Genomic DNA, 25861 nt, shown 5'->3' on the forward strand with positions numbered 1-25861 from the left:
AGTACATTAAATAAAGGAAAATATCACATTTTCACTTAAAAATGCAAAATACATAGGATAATATTAGAGTAAATATTGATAAATCACTTCTGGAAGGTTAAAAATAGAGAAAAATTTATTCGGGAACTGACACAAAAGCAGCACTTTGTCTTTATGGATTAATTTAGCTATTCAACTGGAAGCAGAGAGTCGTCAGTTCTTAATGATCAGACCAGAAGCAGGATTACCGATTACTTAAACCGGGGGAATCCGTGCCAAATATTCTGAGTGTGTAGGTGATCCATCACTGCTCTGATGGCAGGTCAGACAGAGTTACAGTTCCTCAGAACCACCCCTAGATGATTTACTCTGCGCTACAAACTGCTGACAAATCTCCGTCCTCTCTCTGAGCAGGCAATCTCATGGTCTGGGCCGAGCAGTCACATTTAAATGTACAGCATAAATCACTCATGGGGCAGTTTTCATATTAAAGCCAAATACTATAATCATGTATATAAACTATATATTTAGTGCCATAATGTACTTATATTATGGGGAAGGAAAACCTGGATGCACATTAAAAACAAGTACATTTGAGAGCTCCTTAAAGTGTTACAGTAATACATGAATATATTAGAAAAAGGTTTTTTTAAGACAATTGTTTGAGGTTATTACAGATTTACCATAGTTACCTATTTATTTAAGTGTTATAACATCATATCTATCCAAGCCCGGATTAGCCATTTGGGCAACTGGGCAATTGCCCAGGGGCCCTCGACCTGTGAAGGGCCCTGGGTAGCTCGGGCATAACAAAAATATCTGGTTATCTTTTGCTTATAAATGAAACTGTCCGCTGCCCGGAGCCATTGCACTGCACAGAAACCCTGCTCCTGCTGTCTGTGACTGTGAGCTGAGACCCTTTCCTCATTGGTCAGTCCGAAAAGCGAATCAGCGGTGACGCAAATCAACGCGCGTGCACTGAGCGGGATGTGAGACGTCAAGAACTATGCGACATACGCGACGTACGCGAATCAAAACATTGCAAACATGGAGAAGCAGCTAAGTGGGAGCGCCAAACGAAAATTAAAAAAGGAGAGGGACATTAAAAAAAGCTGAAAATTGGCCTTGACAACAGGCTATAGTGGTGCATTTGTAGTTCTACGAGCATTTACACATTTGTACATCAAAATGCATTTGATGATAGTTAGATATTGAAGTATGGGGTATATTTACATATATTCCTGGAACTTATTCTGTATTTTGCCAGATTATAGGGATCCTGGGGTTGTGATGATGGGGCCCTTGAATATTGTTGCCCAGGGTACAATGAAGTGTTAATCTGGCCCTGTATCTATCCCATTATAAGATTACTGTGCACAAGATACAACATGATGCACACATAAAACATATTTCAGCACCAGAAAAAGGAAACTAAAATGAAATGTTTTGTTTTGTTATGCACTTTGAGCTTGTGATTGTTGTACCTCACATTGCATTGTGTATAAAATGTATGTCGAATCTGCATTTGAAAACAAGTAAAACATCTGATTTCAATGCAAAAATATCATTAAGGTCATCGTGTAGGAGTTCAGAAAAGTATGCATGGCATCTGTTCTGTGCTGTGGCTTATGAAACTTCACAACAATGGAATGGAGCCTTCTGTTGTATTTTGCACCACAGTTAAAGATCACATTGTCTGAAATCTCATGCATGCACTGCTGACATCTGACCTTTGTTATATGCCACCTTTTCTCTTTATCTTATCTTTCCTGTCAGTCTTTTTTTTTTTTAATTTGTGCAAAATCCAAAATGTCACGAGCAAGTCTCATAATCCTGAGACGAAAAAAAAAAGAAGAAAATCTGCTGCTTCATTCTTCATACACAAGTTATATTTAGTTTCATTTCCTGTATGTTTTCCTGAATGTATTGAACATGCGTCATTAAACCTTTCTAGTGTGCATCAGCACTAACAACCTCATTTGCCTTTTGAAAGTTATGCATCATATCTCATCACATTTTCTCTGACCTCCTTTTTTCGGTCTCTGTTCCCTTGTTTTTGATGCATCTCCCTTCCTCCCCCCTGCTGTGCCCTCCCTTCTCTGTAAGTAAATGCTTGACTTGGTCCGTCTTATTTCTCCCTCACACATGCTATACAGTAGATGTTATGGCTTAATGGTTTTGCATCACAAGACACTGATGACCAAAGTAAACACACTTTGCTTCTGCTTGACTTTTAACCCTTTCCGACGTCTTCAATATCAGCTGTAAAATCATTGCAAATTGAGTTTTGAGTATTCTTTTTATTTCCAGCAAAAATATGCATCACGCTTGCTTTTTCCCATCAGATATCTCCGCCTCGCCGACAGCCACTAAGACCAATGAGAACCTTGTCAATTCCAGCCGCCTTTCCACTTCCAACTGCAACAGCATTTATCACCCAGACTCCAACTACTACCCATACACCGGCTCTCCTAAAGGTTCCGCTTCCTCTGTTTATTAAGCACACATGCGCACATTTAAAAATGCGCTTCAGGAATACAATGTACCAACAGGCTCAGGGAAAAAAACGTATTCAAAGCATTCAATTCTCTGCTATCTCTCTGCTACCTTATTATCTCCGTTTCACTGTTTAGTCTCCAGGGTCAGAAGGTTTTCATCTGGTGGAGAGGAGGACGGATGGAATCACAATGTAAACAGAGTAAGAAAGCCACTAATTCTGTTCTCTGTTCCTAATTTTGTCTTTCATATTAAGTGTGTCCATCCTTGTTAATATTTAATGAGTTAATTAAACACTAAACCTCACTTAGTGGACATGACGTAAAGTGCTTTTTTCTTTGTGTGCTTCTCTAACCTTTCTTACACTTTCTTTCATGTATCTCTTTTCCTCCCCAATCTCTCCAGATCTTTGTTTTTTCTGTCTCTTACTGCTTTGTTCCATCACTGTTGATCAGTCAGTGCATCCATCCTGCTCCACCAGCTCTTATTGCTACATTTCTCTGAACACATTTTCTTCCAATACGTTTGATGCGTCAGGGTAACACTGTGTTATGTACTAACTGCATAAAATTAGATCCATTTTCATCTTCTTATGCAATAATACCCACATTGTGTAACATTAAGCAGCCTTAATTTAATACAATTTGACACTTTTGACACAACATCATTGAGTTTACCTCTACGTATAAGAAAAAAATGATAAAAAGCTGCTTTTGTTGCTACTTTTATGTGGATATTTCAACACCACAGGCCTAATTTAATACCTGGGAAGTTAAATTTAGTCTAAAAATACAACGTATGCAGATGCACATATTGATCAGAAACAAATACAACTGTGTTTTGTGTTGTTTCAAGAAATATGTGGAAATGTCAGCTTATTTAAAGGCCATGATAGTGATGATACTTAATAGCAATAAGAAGTTGATTATTCAGTGTGTGTGACCTCAATGACGAAAGGGTTTCAGAAATTAAGTATGACTGTTTGAGCATTTAAGGCTACGTCTTAATGCACAATTTGGATTATTTTGTGAAATCCGATTTTTTTGTGTGCTCGTTCATAATAATAATAATAATAATAATAATAAATATAATAATTATAATAATAATAATAATAATAATAATAATATATGTATAGTGCTTTTCATGGAACTCAAAGACACTTTACATAAAGCAGATAAAAACAGAAACTATACACATTAAAAACCGATAAAAGCAGGTGCAAAAGGCAGGTACATGAATATAAAACAGTTAAACATTAAAAGCAATCTTAAATAAGTGACTTTTTATAAGGAATTTGAAGGTGTTGAGGTCGCAGCAGTTTCAGATGATAGGTGGGAGGGAGTTCCAGAAGGTTGGGGCAGCAATAGAAAAAGCTCTGTCCCTCCCCTCCATTTAATATTACACATTAAATGCAACTTCTATCAGTTTTGAGTATGAACTGAATGCGACCCTGAAGTGACCCGCATGCACAAACGAGCTCCTGACGTAATACGTAACCATACAGGCATGCACGGTATTTACAGAAGTAAAGATGTTTTTCCTACCGCTCCTCATCCTTGGACGCAGAATTGTGACATTTGTGCATTTCAATGACAGAAAGGTCGAATAAATGTGACGTGGTCGTTCAGACTGAAGCTGCACTGCAAATTATCAGATACGTATTGGATTTAGGACCACATATGACAATGGCCTGGGTCAGATATGAAAAAAATAGATTTGTGCTGTTCAAACTGTCTTTAACAGATCGGATACAAGTCACATATGGGTAAAAAAAGTTCTGATTTGTGCCACATTTGCCTGCAGTCTGAACGTAGCCTTGGTCACAGTAACGAATACTTAAAGGGGTTGTATGTCTCATAACAGCAGGAGAAAGTCATGAACCAGAACACACTTAGTTCTACCAAAAACACCAACAAATCAGCACGATGTATCCGCAGACTGTTTCACTCACTGAGAAAAGTATAAAGCTCATTGTTTACACACATCTATCTTATGGTATCATAAAATTTTCTTTTTCTAATAAAAAACCCTCAGAACTGGTTATTCTGACAGTTGATCAAAATAACACGGTTTAATAATCAAAACTTGTTGCATCAGCTGATCGTTTACATTATAGCTCTGTTAGCTTAGCTCTGTTTTTAGACAGAAACAGCCACAGTAAAAATACAAATCACTTCCGTTCTGTATGGTTTGTGTTGTGATCAACAGTTTAGCAAAACTAATAACATCGCATAATGACTTAATACCTTCATAAGCATCATAATCAAACTTACCCACGTAGAAGACTAACTCCATAACATAAATGATAACTCCATTCTTTTCATTTAGAACTGTGTCCAGTGGTGAAAACAACAACGGTGCTTCTAGCTTTTATCACTTTGTCACTTTGACTATAAAGGTTTTTTCTTAGCAGTTCTCATCCCATTTCATCACTTTCTGATGCTTTGGTTTAAGACTCTGTGGTGTTAGTTTTCTTCACAATGGGCACAGTGACCCACTACTTCCTCTAGTGGTCACATAAGTCCATCAGACTGCTGGTGTAAATGCATATATTCAGGCCATTTCTCCACAATACCATACATGGGTAGAACTTCAGAGCTCTTTATTCTAAACTATTGATAATTTTAGGTCATGTTTGAATATTTCAAAATGAAAAAACTGCACATAGTCCCTTTAAAAAAATGAATTTGGGTCATGACATTACACACAATATACTGAATGCAGTGAACCGCCAAATTAAAACTGAATCTCAAGGTAACTGTAAATACTAAATGATTCTAGGTGCACTATTTTAGCTGCAAAAGAACTCAAGCCATTATCAGTTTTTCCCATTCCAGTCGTTTGAATAAAAATCCCATCAGTCTCTCTCCAAGGTAAAAATCCAAGTGTTACAACATAATAAGGTGTTTTGTGTAATATCCCTCTTTTCTTTATCCACTTCATTCTTTCCTCTAAGGGAATCGGCCGAATGATCCTGAAGGAGGAGATGAAGGCGCGGTCTGGTTGCCACGACAATGACCAATGGGGGAGCAGACGCAGTTCTCGCTGTAGCAGCAAGGAGACGCTCAGCAATCTGGGATATGGTTCCCTCAATGGCTGTAAGTTTGTTCGGTTGGTAATAATCATACAAACTGTGTCAGTGGGAGCTGAGGTTTATTGTACACTTGAAATGACACAGAATGGCAGATCTTTGCATCTCTGTTGTATTTATTCTAATAATATGATCTTTAATGGTGTCATCTTGACTATCAGGTATTAACCAAAAGAGACAAGTGCAGTTTCACTAAAATTTATCAAGGAAAATATACTATTTGGAACTTTTTAAATGTGCAATAGAAAATTATTCATAGCAGTGAACTCTCAAGTGTATATTTTTCTTGGTTGCTTTTATTAAATTTTGTTAAAGTATGTCAAGATAATCTAATGATGTACTTCATTAATCTTCAGTCTTTACTTTCAGCTGTAGATATGACTCAAAAAAGGTAGTACTATTTCTAAAAGGTAAAATAAAATATACCGCTGCACGCAGATCAGCAGCTTTGAAAAATGACTGACAGTCATGTTAATGTGTATGATTGACAACAAGGCTATAACATGGTCCTTAGGTGAAGGCCGTTTTAAATCAGGGTTGAAACGAAGATCAGATTTCATTTAAGTTAATGCTGGAGATTAACTGCGATGTGGAAAGGTTAGGGATCAGGGATTGAAGAAGAGGAATGTGTTTGTGGGTCTTGTTGTGATGCTGAAAAAGCCCTAGTGGTGGGAGTTTCCCACTTCTGTATTAACTCTCTCATTGATCCAATTCCTCATTGCATTCAGCACGTGTATGGGCGAGACAGAGATGGAGAGAGTCAAAGAGAACAGAGGGAGAGGGAGGGAGTGTTTAGGTGGAGGTCAAATGGGAATAAAGGAGAGGGTGTTGCAACAGGAGAGACAGAGAGCGAGTAAGCAACAACCAGAGTGAATTAAATATAAAAGAGAGAGGGACAGAGCAAGGGAGTGAGCAGCTAAAGCAATTTGGGGCTGTTCAGGGAAGATGTATGACATGAAGCCAGGAGGTAAATCAGGGTCAGAGTGGTGGAGAGGAAGGGAAATGAGCCTTGTGCACAGGGAGGTCAGACAAAGAGGTGTGGATGAGCTCAGCGCTGCATAATCAGGGTTAGCTTAAAGAGGCTGCTGTTATTACCCTCATCTATTCTTCAGACGAGGCCCATTCCAAAACAGGATGTCTAACATTCAATAGAACGCCAGACATTTTCACATCACATGTACAAGTTCCGTTTCTATTGTATGTTTTACAGGGTATTCCAGCATCTGTAGGTTTAGTAAGCTATAAACATATATTTTACATGACTGGATGCTGCACAGCTGTACCCATGCTGCTTTATATTTTATACGATGTATAGGTCTTAATGGTAATTATGTCAGCATGTTGATGCTGTTGTGGCTGCAGACCCACATAGCTCATGTTTTATACATGCCCCATGACAGCTGGCCTTTTTTATTTGGCTTCCACTAAAACTTGTCCACTTCAGCTCGTCTAGTCTCACATACACATTGACTTCATCTACACAGTCTGAAGCAAAAGTGCTAATGTTGTCCCTAAAAACTATCAGTTACTATGTACATTAAAATAATGTTTTTGTATTGATATTTTAATAATGTAATGATTCAATGTGCAAGATTTGAGGAGAATATAATTACAGAAATGGAACATATAATATTCATAATTGTGTTTTCATTTGTGTATAATTTCCTTGAAATAAGAATTACTGTTTTTAGAAAGACCTGCCATATTATTTTATATTATATTATATTACAACGTTATAATGTATTATATATACAATGTATTATATAGGGACTAAAGGCACATATTGCATTCATTAATATGTACTGTCCCTTTCAAAAAAAACCCTTCAAACTTCATCATGATCCTTCATCAGAAATCACATAGATTTATGATTCATGATCTGAATCGCAATTTCTCTAACATCTTACTAAAGGAAGGCGAGTTGAAACTACACCATAGAAAGTCCTCCCCTAGTTTTCTTTGATTTCTGGAGGTCTTCAACTGTATAATAAATGCACTAGCCTAGCAGCAACTGTGTACCAGATAAATGAAAAATCTCTGAATTCACAAATCAAACCCTTCCTAATGAGGGGTTTTGCATTTTAGAGCCTCCAATAGGGAAGCAAGAGGCAAGGAGTTTTCAAATGGTTGCAATCTGCAACTTTTGCCCTGGAAACACAGAAAGGCCTAGCCAGAAAGAGTCTTAGGCCCAATCCCAATTCATGCCTTAGCCCTAACCCTTACCCCTCCCCCTTGGCACTTGCACTTGGCAATACCCCTTGAAACGGAGCTGCAAGAGGTAGGGATTGAAACATTCCCCTTCATTCATCAGCAGTCATCAATGCCGCTATTAACAGATGCGTAAACTTTGTTTCCAAAAGTATTCCCCATGCTGTCAGCAGCTGTAGCCATCTCTGTTCCATAGGCTTTGGTCGTCTTTTTACGGCTATCAACTATAAACTGCAGAAGTATGATCTATAACACACTGAAATTGCATTAAACGGTCGATCAAATGATTAAGTTGTTTACGAAGAAAATACATACATTTGTGTGTTTCTTTCATCACACTGCTGCACTTTTTGGCTCTGTTTACCTCCATCTTGACAATGATTTGAACAGAATTATGGGAGATTTCTCATGCCCCTCCGTTCGTAGTGTGGTCCTGGAAAATCTCCATTTCGAGGACCAAACAGCCGTCCGCCTTAGCCCTTCCCCTCTGTCTAATCGAGAATCAGGACAACACTACCCCTTCACGTGTACGTGTAAAACGGAAGGGTAGGGGTAAGGGGGAGGGGTCAAGGGGTGAATTTGGATTCAGCCTTACACCGTAAGATTTTATTGGATCACCTTTAGCTTTGATTACAGCACAGATTCACAGTCGCTCAATGAGTTCATGTAAACATTCATTTACACCATGTTTCAGACACATATCGTTGCTGAACTTAGACCTGACCAACTGAACCTACAAGAGATCATAACACTGCCCCCACAGGCTTTGTACTGTAGGCACTAGGCATGATGGGTAATCACTTCATCTGCCTCTCTTTTCTCCCTGATGCACCCATCCCTCTGGGACAGGGTCAATCTGGACTCATCAGACCCCATGACAATTTTCCACTGAAACACAGTCTAATCTTTATGCTCTCTTTTGATTTAGAAATGCAGATTTACAGTAAATTAGGGTTAAATAAGTTGTTGTAGCTGAAACATATTAATCACTTCAGTTCCTATCCAATGGACGGATCTGAGCAATGTACTTTGTTAAATCCAGGAGGGGAGGGGGGAGGGGGGAGGGGGGCTTTTTTGGCCAGGCTGTGTAGTTATGAGTATTAAGAGTTTATTATAGTAACACATTGCACTCTCTTTTATTGTCTGTTCTCCCCCTTCTATCTATCTTTCCACTATTGTCCTTTCCAATCCTCCCTCTCTCCTCTCTATGTCTCTGTCTTCAGCAGCTGCCAGATCCATCTATAATACAGATAACGGTGAGTGGTTCATCAGTGTGTTTTGATCTGGGAGGTCATCTAAACAGGGCATTGACACTAGCGTCTGTCCCCCTCTGATCCCCTTCATCCTGACACCTCTACTTCAGCAGCGGCAGGGCTTTGAGTGGGAGATTGTTATCTACTTCACTTAGACACACACACACACGCACACACACACACACACACACACACACACACACACCAGCATGATCACACTTCATTTTCCTTTGACATTACAGGTGGGAAAATGAATGGGTCTGCCGCTTAGATCTCTGACCTGAACCCCTCACCTGTCTGTGTCACATCCTACAAAGTCATCCTTCATCATAGAGGAGGAGCTGTTTTACAACCTCTGCTGCTTAAAGTTTCTAAGTTTAGTTTTTCCTCAGTATTTTACTTTTATATTTGTTTCTAAATATCCTAAATGTACACTCTGATGCATCCTGACATATGGCTCAGTGTCATGACCATTAAAGTAAAATATAAGAACTCAATTTAAAAAGAGATTGGAAAAATGGTTTTCAAGATAAGCCAGTGTAATTCAATTTTAACTTGTCCTTATCTATAAATTATTCAGTTTTTTTCTCCCATTTTTCACCACCTTAACACATTATCTTTAATCTGTGAAAAAAAAAATATATAAAACATTATCCAGAGGGTTATGTTAACTCATGCTTTCATTTTTTGCATGTATTGTTAAAACCAAATACAAATTAAATATTATTTAACCTTCAAAGATCTTAACAGCTGACAATAACCAAAGCCATCTACTGATCTAAAATGTTTAATAACCTTTAAACCACTCAACCTATCAATACTTTTGAATAATTCTGTTAAAATTCAATGTCTCAGCTTTTCAGCAACATGACATATGACCCGTTTGGACGCTTAGAGGCTCCGTAGTGAACATGAAAACACTGACATCTTCTGCAACATTGGTTCATCACTAAAGCCCATGTAGTCTGACTAATGACAGTGGTTGTAGAAGTTTGTTTTGATGTTGATTTAATGATTCTATTTTGCTGAAAAATTCACTGTTTCCTCAGTTTTTTCTGTTTTCATATAATAATAGGGTTTCTGCATTTATCAGCAAATCTAATTTAATGCTTTTTAATGCCACTTTAAAGAAATTTAATGCCCACGTCCAACTACAGACACAGTTTTAGATATAGTTTTATGATGGTTTACTGTTGAAAGGATTTAACCAGGTTCTGAATAGTTCCTCCTCCAATCACTTCTGCTGAAACTCGCATTTTTCCATTTTTCCAACATTTACTAATATTCCCTCCACTCTTTCACCACAGCGTGAGCATGCTTACGGCACGTTGCATTCCAAGCATCCGGTGTTGTGACTCTGTGCTCTGGCCGTAAACAATAGCCAATTAAAGGGTTCCGCCTGTCAATCATCACACTATACTTCCGATCAAAAATATTAAATGTTTATATTATCAAAATAAATCGTGAATAACGATGCTTTTTTCCATCAAGTGTATTTAATTTTTTAATGCCTCTGGACATTGAATTTAATGCTTTTTAATGCCATTTAAGACCTTAATTTTCACAAAATGTATTTAATGACTTTTAATGCTTTTTAATGACCCGTAGAAACCCTGAATAACTTTTGAATTTAGTTTGAGCTTTTATGAAAATTGTATTTTAATAAATGGTGATAAATCACTTCAGAAAGGTTAAATGTAGAGAAAAAAATCATTTGGAAGTTGCCCCAAAAATAGTTCTAGATTTTTGAGGATTAAATGAGGCAAAATAGATACATTTAGGCAGAAATTAATACACTGTCTTTGTTAAAACAAATACACAGAGGTATGATTATCAGTATAATTTAGAATAGTAATAACATAAATGTTTTGTTTTGGAATAGATGGATTAAAAAAATGTGCAGATCGAACTAAAACCTCAAGATTCAGAAGGTTGCGGTGACTGTCAGCCACGGCTTGTACCATAATGACAGTGATTAATGAGACGCTTAGCCTAGAAGTTTGCACACCGTTTGGTATGAGGGCATATTTTGATGAAACAACCACATTTCTGAAACAAACACCATGACTAATATACACGACTGTATCCCATTTCATGTTGAGAGAGTAGTAGTAGATGACAGACTCATTATAGTTCAGCTGCTCATTCACACTGTACAGGCAGCTCCACACATTCTGCTGCATCATGGTGTTTTCTGGCCAGCTCTTTGGCATCACTGTGTAATTTAATTCCCCTCAACACCAGAGTGAGTGATACAGAAGGAGAGTGAAATAGAACAGTAGAGAGAGGGAGAGATCAACAAAGCAGAAAGAGAGGAGGGAGATCATAAGGGCGGGCAAGGGAAAAGTGAATGATGAAGCTGAGGGAGGAAGAGGAAGAAGCAAGTGTACAGGGAAAAAAAATATCAGAGCATGACACAAGTACAGTGAACAAGTTAAACTGTACAGGATCATTTGGGCTTTGCTTCCCCCTGCTGCCTGATGTGTAACAGTGCAACACACCATGTCTACGCACTGGAACTAAAAGAAAAGAAATCAATGATATTAGTACATGGTGATGAAGTTTTTAATAAAGTACAAATGAAGAGAAGCAGTTATATTTTCACTGACATGTTGTATGATATTGGTAGAAACTAGAGGTAGAAAAAATAAAAGAATGTTCAGGAGGTTATGATCGGGTTGAAAATATAAGAGTATATGTATTAAATGTATATTTAATTATATTTTTGTATATAATATATATATAATAATTTTAAATATAGTACAGTGATGGATTATTGAGGCATTCATGGTGCAGTAGCTTTGTGTTTATTCTTGTATTTATTTAGTATTTATGCTGCTACTTTTTAAGGATGTTTGTGATGTTTTAGTGGTGTCTATGTTTAGTGTTCTGAAAGTTTACTAAGAAAAGCCAACAGAGTTTCATTGAGAACTTTTGTATAATGACAATATATGATCATTCATTCATTCATTCATTCATTATTGTTACGGAATCCATATTCTACACACTGGAGCCAAAAGAAAAGAAAAAAATCAATGATATTTGTACGTGGCAATGAAGTTTTCAATAAAGTATAAATTAAAAGAAGAAGTAATAATGCCACTGACATGTTTTATGACACTGGTAGCACCTGAAATAGAAAAAAATAAAAGAATGAGATCCATTATGTTCAAGAGGTTGTGATCATTGTAGGGCTGAAAAAATTAGTGGTGTCAAACGCTTACAATTTTTAATCTGATTAATCACAGGGTTGCTGTGGATTAATTTCAATTAATCATGATTAATTATCATTCATTTTTAATCTTTATTAATCACGTTTCATTTTGCATGAGTAAACAGACTCAAGAACTTATATGCTTCACGTTACTGTGGTATTTTAAGGTGGAAGTGCTTCAGTGAAAAGAAAACTCCTTCCTGCAGAGTGTACATAATACTTTATGTCAGTCGACTGTTCTGTCTTGGGTTTTTTTGTTCTCATATTTTCATCCAGAGGACCAACCTTCTATTTATCATCTTCCATCTTTATTGGTTGTTTCTGCTGCCTGTCATTACTGGATTAACTGCCCATTTTGCGTATGTGCGATGGTAAATGTACTCAGACAAACTGCCCCAAATGCATTGCCAGAGATGTTCAGAGTCATTCTGTGCTGCAGATGGGTTAATTGCGTTAAATTTTTTAATCAGATTCATGATGAAGGATTAATTCACGTAAATGCATTAATTCTGACAAATTTTAAATGTAGTGTAGTGATGGATTACTGAGGCATTCATGTGCAGTAGCTGTGGGTTTATTCTTGTATTTATTTAGTATTTACGCTGCACTGACACTTTTAATGCTGCTACTTTTTAAGGATGTTTATGATGTTTTAGTGGTGCCTGTGTGCTGAAAGTTTGCTAAGAAAAACCAACAGTTTCATTTAGAACTTTTGTATAATGACAGTAAGTGATCATTCATTCATCCATTATTGTTACGGAACTGTGACACATGAAAACACAGTGGGATAACCACATACTATCTCATTAGCCACTCTGTGCTTCATCAGCATCTATGTTTCTCAAAGCCACCCAAATGCCCTCAGAGTCCCATAAAAAGCAGCATATTTAGGAGACTTAAAGCTGTAGTGTGTAATAGTTTTAGCACAACAGGGTATTATAATGCAAGTGATCTGAGAAGAAACAAGAATTCTTCCCCCTTCTCTGGATTCTGTAACAGGATATCTTGTCTTGACCACTCATGGGTGTTTCTGATGGATGAAGGGGGTTAAATGTGTGATTGACAGCACTAATTACCTATCACTGTTCAGATCCCCACAGATACAGCTCTACTGCTCTAGAAGCTTTGAAAAGCATCCTCACTTTCCCACAGCTACATGAAATAAAGTCAGGTCATGTATATTTATGTTTAGGCTTTTGATTTTGACCGTGAGAAAGCTACAGGAGGAAGGTGTGTATTTTCCAATTCTGGCGGGTTTTTTTTCCTACAGTTTTAAAAATTACATCCTTTGAAGGTGAGAGAAACTGAGTAAAGAAGTTGAGAGTCTGAAATGCTTTAATACTACTCACTGAGCTGCTGTTGAGATGCTCTTTCCACTGAGAATCCTCTGTGTCTGTCTGTAATTTATGATGTGGTGGGATGCTGCTAAACACTGCATGCCCTGTCACCTTTCCTGAAGCACAGAAATAAAATGTTGCGATACATAAAAACCTGCTCCAAGTGTGCAGATTCTCCTACTCGCTCAGAGCAACTCTAAAAAGGCAGCTTCATTTTTTTTATGCTATAAAGCACAGATTTTTCAGAGACAAATGGAAAAAGCAGCATTAACAGTTAATATAAATGTGGCCTTTCTCAGAAATGAATCATCTCTGCATTACTTAGCATATATAATGAAACCATGTTTGAACAGTTGTTTACATTTACTCTTCCAGACTCGTACATCGCCAAATCGGCGTCACTGCCAGGCTACGGAAGAAACGGACTAAACAGGGTGAGCAGCCATGATTCATGTTTGTGTGTTCATGTGAGTGAGACACGAAAAATGAGGCGACACCCTAAACTACACATAGCCGTGAAGTCCTTCATTTTCTAATGAACCATAAACTCATATGTATCAGTTTACGTCTTGAGGCCAACTGTCAAGACTTTACTCTTAGTCATTATTGTGATTCAGCTGCAGAACGTCACAGTGTCCTGTACAGACTCATTCAAGACTGTGGAGATATTATATGTGTGTCTTCAGTCATTAACCCAGTGTTTTTCAACCTTAGGGTTGGGACCCCACGTGGGGGCACCTGAAATTCAAATGGGGTCGCCTGAAATTTCTAGTAATTGATAAAAATCAAAATAAAAACTTACTAATAAAAAATACATGGTGAGTTGAGAGAGACAATCACAATGCATAAAAGACATGACAAACTGTGAAGCTGAAACTGAAGCACTGTGGTACTGTTTATCTTTTAAATGTTCATTGTGGTCGGTTTCAGATGCTGCAGCTCTTTCATAATTCATAGTTTGAGTTATTGTTTGTTCAGTATTCATCGTCAGCCTTGTAAATCCAAGCTGGACTGACTGTACATATCCTGACCAAGGAAAATAAAATCCTCACTTTGTGCAGTAATCTACCCCTGGCTTTTCTGCCTCTGTCCATAATAATATACATTATATAGACTAAATGTCGGTTAACTTAACCTCCTAAGGCCCAGGAAATGTCAGCAAAGTACACGCTTTTTTGTTTTTTACTAAATAAGTGCCTATATTGGAAACACCATGACGCAACAGTTTTTTCAGATGCAGTTTTTAAAATTTTTATGGAATGTCCTTTGTGGTGGACAGTTTTCTTTTCTTTTTTTTGTGTGTGTAAAGTTGTGAAACTCTTGTCCACAAATGTGGACAGAAAACCCATAGCTGAGTCTTAGGAGGTTAAGCTGTTAAAGTATTTACAACGTCTTGGTACAAAATGACCAGATTGAAAATGTGCATTTGATACATTTACAACAAAACATAGAAGACAAAAAAAATCCTATGACAGCAACAAAATGCCACTTGATTGAGGTTTTGGGCTAAATTTATAGTATTTGAGTGACTGATGTCAATGAAGGAAAAAAGGGGAAAACACAGGTCAGACAGGTTCAGTTTCACTAGACACAAAGATAAAATAAAAGTAAATCATTGCATTTATGGGTCCATATATAATCGAGGGACTTTTTGTGTTACCTTTACAGGGTAACATAGTTGACAGGTTTCTTCTAAATATCATATATATGACTGAGTAAAACTGAAATTGGAAGTTATTTATTAAGATATTGTAGTAACACTGTTGACATAAGAGTGCAATAAATACACACTTAACTCAAACACTACTTTGTATTAAATAACAAAGAAAGAACATCCCTTGGAGTCTTGCCAGTGTTTTCTTCAGGAGGAAATGACATCATGTGGAGCAGGTCATGTGATTTGGAATTAACACACTTCCTTCAGAGGTGTTTTTGTAATGGGTAACTTAGTTGAATGACTTCTCGAACACAGATACAATTTGTCATTTAGTTATTGTTTAGCTAATTAGAAGGTGTTCGTTATTAAATTTGAACAGTTATTTAGTGGACATTTAAGTATATCTAGCCATTGTTTCCGTAATTATGTATCTATGGAAATTTTAAAGACATGACCATAACGAACGTAAAAAACATTAGTTTTTTTTTATTACTTTTAATAAAGATGTAAGATGCAAGATATATCCCATGGACTTCAAAAGTCCCTCAATTACATACTGACCCTTATTACCCTACCTGATTATCTGCAAATGTGAATTCAGGCAAACTGAACTAACTGTACATTATTAGCTCACTTGTCTCCAGCAGTGACTGTAGTAATGAAAAATGGCTTCTCCATCTGTGATTGCTGAATTGTTTTTCTTTGTGTTCTGGCAGCCTGGGAGTGCGAGTGCAGATTATTACCAGTATGACAGCAGTAATGCAGTTAATTGGCAGATCAGAGGTAAGTCTATTGTGGAGCTCCAATCTGCTTATCCTCAGTTCTTCTAGTTTCCTCCTGATTTCCTCGTCTGCCCATTCACTACAGTAGATTATCGAGTGCTGTGCAGAGTGTTTTGCATCAGAAACATTGGTATAATTTCATAACACATCATTGTTTTTTCTCTTCTTTTTTTCAGAATACAAGGTAAGGTGGTCTGCCAAAGCTGACAAACTGTTACTGTGCCAAGAATGAAAGGTCTGGATCATTGAATAGCAGATAAAAATGATGAGCAGCCTGTTTGACAGAGCCTCCATTGATGTTGAATGGTGAATTTATCTCACTCAGGAACATCAATTTGAGTGAATGAATTTTCTGAAGGACTGTTCATTTTATTAAATGAAGAAATAGCGCAGAGGCTTCTGTAATGCCCCTGTCTCTTTGCCACAAGAGAAATCATTGTACTCTGCGAAAGTTTAACAATTGAGTGCACACTGACTCTTATGTAAGTGTTCCTTTGTGTATTTGCAGTTGTTCACAGCAAAACTCAATCACGACTGGTTCTTTTTATATAGTGGATGACAGGAAGTAGTTGAAAACTATGCTGAAATATGCTCTTTTGTTGCATTTTTTTTAAAGAAACAAAATATCAGTAAGCTTATCTACTTAAAAATCTGTTACATAAATCTTTCTATGGAATATTGACAGTGTATGTAAGAAAGGGATTGTTCTATCGTTACTGCATGTGGCCACTAGAGGGTGACAGACACAAATATATACTGTCGCTGTTGACGGTGTTTCAGTTTATATCTCTCCATGGTGCTGAAAAAAATCCAAACTGATTTGCAGGTTATTTTTATATGATGACATGTAATTATATGATGACATGTAACTCTGGATTGAAATAACATTAAGCAAAATCAGTAAACTGATTTATGAAAGACCCCAGAATAAGTATACTCAATAACACAGTTTTTTTCTTCCTGTGTTAGATTTACCCTTATGAGGCCCTAATAGTGTCCGTCAGAGGGCAACAGCGTCTTCCCAAAGATGTGGACCGATCCAGACTGGAGGTAAAGTCATGTTAATAAACTCAGCAAAAAAATAAACATTTCACTGTTGATCAGAACAGCTAATTTAACAGATCGTATGTCAGATGGGGTCATGTTTGAAGGCACATTTGAAGTTGTATGAATGAAATTGTTGTTCTCAGCCTTTACTGACTCTGTCCCCCTGGGTTTTGTCTTTCAGCGTCACCTCTCACCAGAGGAGTTCCACAGAGTGTTTGGTATGTCCATGTCTACCTTTGACCGTCTGGCTCAGTGGAAGAAGAATGAACTGAAGAAACAAGTCAGACTCTTCTGAGAACACGGAGTCAGAACTGTCACAGTGATGCAGGACGATGTGCTTTAAAAAACAACAACAAAAAAACTACAAAAAGAAACAAAAAAAACAGCCAAGCCATGGAATCTGGTCCAGAAGAGGAACAACTGTCTAGTGTCTCATCATTTGAGGCGCCTTGGTTCTTCATTCTTCAGTCTGCTCAGCTGTCAATACACAGTGTGCTCTTGAACTTATTAAGCAATACTTAAAAGGTCAACCAAAAATGTAGAAAAATGCAAAGGGGAAGGAGTATTTGAAAAGAGCCTGAAGACCAATACAAACAGCAGATGAGTCACACTGGAGCTCAACACAAGATGAATGGAAAAGGGACCTTCCTGCACTCTCATCTTTGACCAGTAGATGGCAGTGAGTTGACATTAAGATGAAGTTGACAGTTGAAGCACTGAGGGGCTGTCACATCACAGCATCCAGAGGGTGAAAAGCACTGCAACAGATAAACTGACTGGCAGATTGTTACAAGTAAAAGCAGCACAGGCATTATCCTTAGTGGCCCCTAAGCTGACAAAACAGACTGAGAGGGAAACTGGAGTCAGTTTCAATGTCACTTTTTCTGAAGCCATATCAGTATTTTTAATTCTTCTCCAGGACATGTACAAACTGTACAGATCACTTATGTGTTTTTTTTGTTTTCTGTTTTTTTTTTTGTTTGTTTGTTTGTTTTTTTTAAGTATTATAATTGTTGGATTGCTGGGTGCTTAAATAAACTGTCCTACATCCAAGATCAGAGATGTTGGTGAAGTTTAGGAATTATTATTATTTCTTTTTTCTTTCTTTTTTTTTTTTTTTTTTTAAACAACTCTTGCTTTAAAATCAAATCTGTGTTTCTTGGAATTATTTCTAAACTTATTAAAAAAACAGCAACTCTCACTAGGAGCTGTATTCATAAACCATTTCATAAATCCAGATGATAATAAACCAGGTACATATATATTACATGTTGGCAATGAAGTGACTCACTTGAGGATTTTCATGGTTGTTGAGAAACAGCCTGAATAAAGTGAGGAAAACAACGGTGTTATACAATTATAAATACAGTGATAAGAGGACAGGAGGGAAACACAAAGTACTTATAAAGACAGAAATCAAGAGCTCATAATAAAAGGAAGAATTGTGTCGAGAAGGAATTAGTCTGTGATAAAATGTGTTAGAGCTCAGGTAGAGTGGAGTAATACAGAACGTTCTGGATTATTTATTTAAAAAAAAAAAAAAAAAAAGGTTGAGAGTGAACTAGTTAAATCTTCGAGGTAGAAGAAACTCTCTACTTCAGGGACCTAAACTCACCATGATGTTTGTATGAGTGTATAACTTACAAAAAAAAAAATAAATCACTGAGCAAGTTTTGAAAGACTTGGGAGACATTTAGAATTTGCAGTTCTCATCTCCACAATTGTTAAATAAAAGAGTCAAATACAGTGTTTTGCTCTTATTTTTCTATCTGTGTTGTCTGTATCTGTGTTTTTGGTACCCATTTAACATTAGAAATGTCAAATTCAAATACTTATGGGTAGTTTAACTGGATTTCACAGCCTTATTTGGTTAATGTAAAAAGTCCAATATATTAATTACATAGTATAATACTTTGTTATACAGTAAAGTGTACAGAATCAGTGCTGAATCAATTTGCTGATGCACTGAAATTAATTTAAAACTAAAAATTTTCATATAAAAGGCATGTAAATATGCAACTTTGCTGTTTGTCCTTTCATTGTTTTTTGTTAATACAGAGGTTCGACTTATGTAAACTACCTATAAGCAATAAATCCATTTGATCATTATTAGCTAAACCAACAATTTAGCCTGGTCCGCCCAAAGCCTCAACTGACAGTGGACTAACCAATCACAGCAGAGAACAGTGTCCAATCATCCAATCAAAAGAGCGGGTTCTATGGCGGGAATCCTGACTCATCTCATTAGCTAACTAGTTTTCTTTAGCTTTGTTTTGTCTCCAGAACCGAACTTGTATGTGTTAGATTAGCGGGCAAAAATAATCTTCAAGTATGCCGCCAGGAAGGAGACCGATGAAGAGAAAACTCCCAGAAGAAAAGTCTGATAAAAAAGAAAATGTATTTGATTTTACTCAGGACCAGAAAGAGTTGAGTGGGTCAGAGGATGAAGTCGGACAAGGTTAATAACTTTAGCGTTAGCGGCTATTGTATATTAGCTAATACAGTCAATTTGAGTAAAATGTTATTTTTAATTTCCGAGGTGAAAGTGTCATTATGGACAAGATAGCCAAGAAAAGACCAGTGGCTGACTTTGAAGATGAAGACGGGGCATGTCCTGTTGGGTATGAGCTGCATCATCTACTACTGTTAGCTAGCTTAGCTTGTATGTGCTAACGTCAGTGAGTTTTGCTCTAAATAATGTTGTACTGTAAGCAAGGTAAGTTGAATATAAAGTTGATGTGTCTGTTGTTTTTCAGAAACGAGGTGCTGACCATGATGGAGAAATTTGGAGGTAAACAGATAAAATGTGATGTTTGTTTCAGTTGCATTAGCTACATACTAGTACCTGTACAGATTATTATGAAGAGTAAAGTATGATAATATTAAATTGTTGCCTTCATTTTTTGAAATCAGATATTTACTTCACATAGATTTTTAATGTATTTAAAGTACATAGTTGCTATGATACTGTGAATTAATAAGTATCCAGCTCTCCATTTTAGTGCAACATCAGCTAATTGTGTTTTTTTGTAAGCTGATATCAGCAAAGTAATGCAGACCAAGAAGAAACGTCTTGAGTCACTAACGAAGAACTATATGAAGGGAAGCCAACAAAAACTGGAGCAGCTGTGGAGCAATTATCACACCCAGAGGTATGCCTATTTGTGTCTCCAGTTCTCAGTAAAACCTGAGACACACCAGTGTACGTGGGAGGGAAACAGTAAAAAAAAAAAAAGGCCAAACAAGGCAATTGATAATTATAGATAGCTTTGCAATGGCATTCATTCATACAGCAACCAGAAAATCCATGCAAAGACATTCTTTAATGATTATCATTTGAAAGTTTTTATTGTACTGTATTCAGTTTAGAAGTTTATGTTATCACAACCCTTTTTGATTCTGTTTCGGACAGTAGAAATATGTGTTTGTAACATTGTTTTGACCAATATCATTGTTGGATTTCTATTTGTAGGAAAAAGATGACAGAACAATACTCACAACAGGTTACTCTGGCACTGCAGCAATGGGAGACTGAAGCCCAGCGAACTGAAGAGCAGGGGGAAAGGCTCAGTGTCAGTTCATCCTTTCGAATGCTCAGTTGATCCACAAGCTTAGTGTTTTAGTCCACATGGCTCAAAGACACAGGAGGCAGAGTTGTGGGAGGAAAATATCTGTATTACTGATGTGCAAAGTAACACATTCTGTTTCATAATGTAATACTGCAGTGAAATTTTTATGCATATTTAATAATTTCATTCACCCTGAACCAAAATTGCTAATTATTTCCAATAAAATAGACAGCAGGTTAGTGTTTAATTGGCATAATCACCTAGAACTAAACACAGTTCAAGTCAACTTTGTTAAGCCTTTCATTGAGTTCTTATCCTCTCTGCAGAATCTGTTCAGACAGCAGCAGAAAGTCCTCCAGCAGGCCAGAGTCGTACAAAACCAGAAACTGAAGACTGTCAGAGAGTTGTATGAGCAGTTTATGAAGGTAAAGAATTTAAGGAGGTTGTGCTCCCTGGTGGCTCCCCTGGTAGACCATGTTCCACAGTGACCCATATTTGAGTGCCTATGCTTCATGTCATCTTTAAGTGAAGTAAATCTTTGAATAAACAAAAACAGAATCATGCGCTACCTTGTTACATTTTCATGGTTTATCTACCTAAAATCTAGCATGTTTTTGTGTTAACAGGGTGATTATCTTTGTTGTGATGCTGCTGATGTACTACATGTACCACATATACATGGACGTCCAAAAAGCTTCTTTTAACCTTTGAGTTACACTGTTGAATGAAGACATTTTTTCTGTTTCCTCTAGAACATAGAAGACATGGAGAAGAGTCATAGCGTTTTCTTGCAGGGGGCGCAACAGGAGCTGAAGAAGGAGATGGCCACACTGCAGAAGAAGATCCTCATGGACACAGTGAGTAGAGTTCTCCAGGGAACTGACTCAGTGGTCATATTGGGATTTTTTTTTACTACTGTTTTTGGGATTTATGACTATTTACAAAGTGTGAGTGTTTTTAAGTTGCTCACCAGATGTTTGTATTACTATGGTCTCTTGTCAATGTCTTTTTCCACAGCAACAGCAGGAAATGGCCACAGTCCGCAAGTCGCTGCAGTCCATGCTGTTCTAGCCTGCTGTTACTTTAACAACACAAATTCTTTCACCTTTCATTGTTATAGGTGATAAGTTTATTTCAATGAATTGCATGTTGATCTATGTTTTAGATATGGAGACAGTTGAGTAGTGTTGTATTTACTTTCTATAAGTTGTCACAAAACGTGTACTGTTGCATATGGTCTGCAGATGTTTTTCTGTTGGAAATACTTGCTAAAGTAGTATTCATACATAGCAGTCATTTGGAGAAAAATTAAGGATGTTAAATGAACATTGATAAAAATGAATAAATAAAGGTTATTTTTGTCTGTACAGGTCAGTCTCATGCCAGATGCTTTTATTGTGCAGCCATTGCATGTTTCCTCATATTATTTTAATCATGATCTTCCTGCTTCTGGATGTAATCCATTCTCACAGTACTTTGGTTAGTAAAAGCAAGCAAATCATGCATGTTACAGAGAACATTTCCTATGACTCGGACCAGTGGTCATGCTATTGTCCTAAACTGCACTGAACCTAAAAGCACCGAAAATGTCCACATTTTACAGACTGCTGTGTCTGATTAAATTGTTGACATACTGAGATGATAATAGATGAGATTAGTTTTGAAGAGACTTTGTCAGATGACAAATTTTTCACCCTTAAAATTGGAGAGTCCATGTGTGACCTCTAGTCTGGTCCCAGACGTCTGGAACACTGTCTCCATCTTTTTTTCTGGTAATTTAAATACATGTGGAGACTGGACAAGCAGGCACAGAATAAGCCATGTGACCTGCCTGTTCGCTCACACAGGGTTTCATGCAATAATTCATTAAGTATCAAGAACAGATGCTAGGCCTGCTCTCAAATTCATGCATCTGAACCTAATGTGAAACACAAATAAAGCAGAAAAACTTTTCTCACTTTCACATCTTAAGGTATTTTTAATAATGTATTAAGATGAAGGCATTATAATTGCAATTTTAAGAGGATTGCCTTACAATATAGTACTGAGTGGTTTGATTCAAATATGTATCAGGTTAACACGCAAATTTCTATAAAGAAAATGAATTTAAGAAAACAGCCCAATTAATCTAGGTCTTTTTTGTTTTATTTTTAAGAAGAATCAACACTTGATCTTTCAGTTCATCACAGAGACTCAAAGTCAACATTATTCACAGTCCATTTGGAAATATGTGGTTTTCACGGGACAGAAAAGAGATAAGTAATCTTAAAAAAAAAATAAAAATTGGTAAATCTGTCAAATAAATGTAGTGGAGTGATACTTAGGAAATGTCGTGAAGTAGGAGTGTAAATACTCAAGTAAAGTATGAGTACCTTAAACTTGTACTTAAGTTCTTCTAAAAATATTCATTTTATTAAATAATACTAATGGTGTATAATAGTTGCATTTATTTACATTTGCCAATTAGGTTACTGGTTTAGAGGATATGCATTACTTGATCCATATATGACTTTTTTTCATCACATAACTTTTTTTTCACTGCATTCATAATAATATCCAAACACATGATCATGTTAAAAAAAGACATTAGCAATCAATAATCATATGTGAATCATGAATATAAAGATAGCTTTGTAGCACCTGGAGGGTTCAAATTCAAAGTTTTGGAACTATTAGGGTCCAAATACACAAATAAATGTACCAAAGACTAATAGAAGTGCAAAATATGGCCCATTTAAATAAATTTAAGAAATTTAACTTATCAATTTAGGTCACGGCTTGTGATTTAGGGGTGATAGTGGGTCCTGAACGCAGACCAGTTGAGATGGTGAAGCCATGACCCGCCCTACTCTGCCTCTAATTGGCTAGTACTTGGTACCGTCACTGATTAGATTGGTTAATTTGAGGCATGAGGACTAATGAGCCAATAGAGCAGGGGTGTCAAACTCATGTGAGTTCAGGGGCCACATTCAGCTTAATTTGATCTGCAGTGGGCCGAACCAGTAAAATAATTACATAATAATATATGAATAATGTCAACTCTGAACTTTTCTCTGTTTTAGAGCAAAAAAAGTAAATTTATATTATGAAAAAGTTTACATCTACAAACTATCCTTTCAAAAGATGTGTATAACATGAACAAACTGAAAAAATAAGTGTAATTTTAACACTATTCTGCCTCAGTTCATCATTTCCACATGTACATTAGCACTTACAGATCACAGTGGATCTACAAACACACAAAACATTTAATAACAGGCAGAATATTGTTAAAATTGTACTGACTTCTCTTAAGACATTTCAGGTTGTTCATATTTGTTCAGGTTATTCACATTTTTTGCAAAATTATACTTTGTTTTAGTGTAAATACATGAAAATATTTACATTTACAAAAAGAAAATTTGGAGTTGTCATCATTTATATGTTGTTTTGATAGTATTTTACTGGTCCTGCCCACTTGAGATTGAATTGGTCTGAATGTAGAACTTGAACTGAAAGGATTGTTAATATTTTAGTGTAATTTTTGCATTTCACAAATTCATCCCAAGGGCCAGACTGGACCGTTTGGTGGGCCAGATTTGGCCCCCGGGCCGCATGTTTGACACCTGTGTATTAGACCATCAAAAGTCATCAGAAACATTGGTTATACAATCAAGTACTAACTCCTGTGTGTATCATGTGACTAAAACAGACAGAAAAGAAAACATGGAATGCCTAAAAGCACTGTTTTTGTCAGTACAATGACATAGCTACTGATTTAAGAACTGAAGTGATTTTGGCTATTATCAAGAAAAGCTTTGAAAATGGCTAGATATCAGCTCTGAAATTAAACTCTTATGAGCTATTTTTGTTGTTATCATTATATTTGTCCAAACAAATGTACCTTTAGTTGTACCAGGCATTAAAATGAACAAGAAATTGAAGAAAACAAGGGTGGTCAAATCATTTTTCTGTGACTGTATGTAGGACTGATCATCCAAACTCTCAACAACAGGGGGAAGTCTCATACCAGAACACAGCACCTCCAAAACCACCAACAAACCAACAGTTTAACCACTTTTACACAGCGATCCTGTAAAAACAGTGAGATGGTGATCCCACCTTTTTTCCACCAGTGACCCATTTCCACAGCCAAGACAAAGGAGTAACAGAGGGGAGATAGGCTGGACTTTTACGCAGCGGACCTGCATTGCAGAATCAAAGGGGGAGGTGACGCAGTGTATAGTGTGATGTATAACTTGCGCGTCCAAAATACCCCGAGCATAGAGGTGTTGCTAACCTCTCCAGGACCAGCTCGTTTTTCACCGTTCCACAAATGTTAGTAATGATAGAGTCCTCCGCCTGAAGTGACAACAGCTCCTGGATCTCAGTGTCTCCCCAGTTCGACATCTTTCTGGTCACGTTGATATGTTTGTTTACTGTACACGGCTCATTTTTAAATCCCCTTGTGGGGGTTGCACATGCAATACATCATCAAAACATCACACCATGGTTGCGGAATGAGAGCTGTTCCTTTTACATAGCGTTCCGGAATCCTGATTCCACCTTTACCACGGCTCTGTTTCTACCTCCAGAGGCGTTACAGAGCCGTGACAGAGTTGGGGCCAAATGATCCCACTATTTTGTTTACACAGACGATGTTCCGGAATAAAGGTGAAATATTCCCGTAACAGAAGTGTTGCTTAAAAGGGGCTAATGTAAGTAATGATGTTCAAAGTGATAATGTGTATGTTGATATGTGTCTGTATCAGCACTTATGTTGTTCAAATGTTCTAAAAGGGATGTTCCTTTCACCTTACATGTTTTTCTTATATTTTTTACAAATACTTCTTGGATTTTTTTTTTTTTTTTTTTTGCCACTTACAGGTAAGGAACAAAATATGATATGGTAACTTCACAGACATTGATTTTTTAGATAACAAGAATTTTTTTGTTTTTGTTTTTTTTTTTAATTTCACAGGTAGTAAAGTCTTGTTATGTTCTCTAATAACACACTAAGAGAAATTTTAAATTTCATAGTATTTCTATGAGTGCCCTATAAAGAGTTAATCCTCAAAGGAGTCGGGGAGTGCTGGAGCCTATCCCAGCTACCATCAGGTGAAAACAGGATACATCACAGGGAGACATATACAGATGAACAATCATTCCCTCTTCCATTCACACGTATGGGCAATTTACATAATTAATTAAGTGTAACCTATAAAGTGAGAGGAAGCCAGTACCCAGAG

General features: G+C 36.8%; 2 protein-coding genes across 7 annotated transcripts in view; both read left to right on the forward strand.

Annotated features, from left to right (window-relative positions):
* Window positions 1-18810, forward strand: part of LOC115433266 (actin-binding LIM protein 3-like) — a 66462-nt gene extending 47652 nt beyond the window's left edge. For 2 of the 6 annotated variants that reach the window (XM_030154580.1, XM_030154583.1), the window contains 9 exons: window positions 2325-2456; window positions 2613-2677; window positions 5432-5573; window positions 8998-9030; window positions 13954-14012; window positions 15952-16018; window positions 16194-16201; window positions 16987-17067; window positions 17246-18810. In XM_030154580.1, the coding sequence (XP_030010440.1) occupies window positions 2325-2456; window positions 2613-2677; window positions 5432-5573; window positions 8998-9030; window positions 13954-14012; window positions 15952-16018; window positions 16194-16201; window positions 16987-17067; window positions 17246-17359 (701 nt within the window). In that variant the 3' untranslated portion in view covers window positions 17360-18810. The remainder of the gene's footprint in view (window positions 1-2324; window positions 2457-2612; window positions 2678-5431; window positions 5574-8997; window positions 9031-13953; window positions 14013-15951; window positions 16019-16193; window positions 16202-16986; window positions 17068-17245) is intronic. The other 4 variants (XM_030154582.1, XM_030154584.1, XM_030154581.1 and 1 more) reach the window with 3 other exon arrangements.
* A 585-nt stretch (window positions 18811-19395) lies between these two features.
* On the forward strand, window positions 19396-21791 carry sycp3 (synaptonemal complex protein 3). Its single transcript, XM_030154586.1, has 8 exons — window positions 19396-19522; window positions 19604-19685; window positions 19821-19855; window positions 20099-20216; window positions 20537-20636; window positions 20960-21058; window positions 21386-21490; window positions 21651-21791. Exons 1-8 carry the CDS (start codon window positions 19396-19398, stop codon window positions 21702-21704), a joined length of 720 nt encoding a protein of 239 aa, XP_030010446.1. The 3' UTR covers window positions 21705-21791.
* Window positions 21792-25861: the final 4070 nt, after the last annotated feature.

This window comes from Sphaeramia orbicularis, chromosome 14, assembly GCF_902148855.1.
Source record: "Sphaeramia orbicularis chromosome 14, fSphaOr1.1, whole genome shotgun sequence".
NCBI lineage: Eukaryota > Metazoa > Chordata > Actinopteri > Kurtiformes > Apogonidae > Sphaeramia > Sphaeramia orbicularis.

Bases quoted from the DNA above. Each gene is read 5' to 3' on its own strand.
- sycp3 (XM_030154586.1), top strand. From the start codon at position 19,396: ATGCCGCCAGGAAGGAGACCGATGAAGAGAAAACTCCCAGAAGAAAAG. The intron at 19,523-19,603 runs GTTAATAACTTT...TTAATTTCCGAG, and splicing joins AGAGGATGAAGTCGGACAAG to GTGAAAGTGTCATTATGGAC. The intron at 21,059-21,385 runs GTAAAGAATTTA...TGTTTCCTCTAG, and splicing joins TGTATGAGCAGTTTATGAAG to AACATAGAAGACATGGAGAA.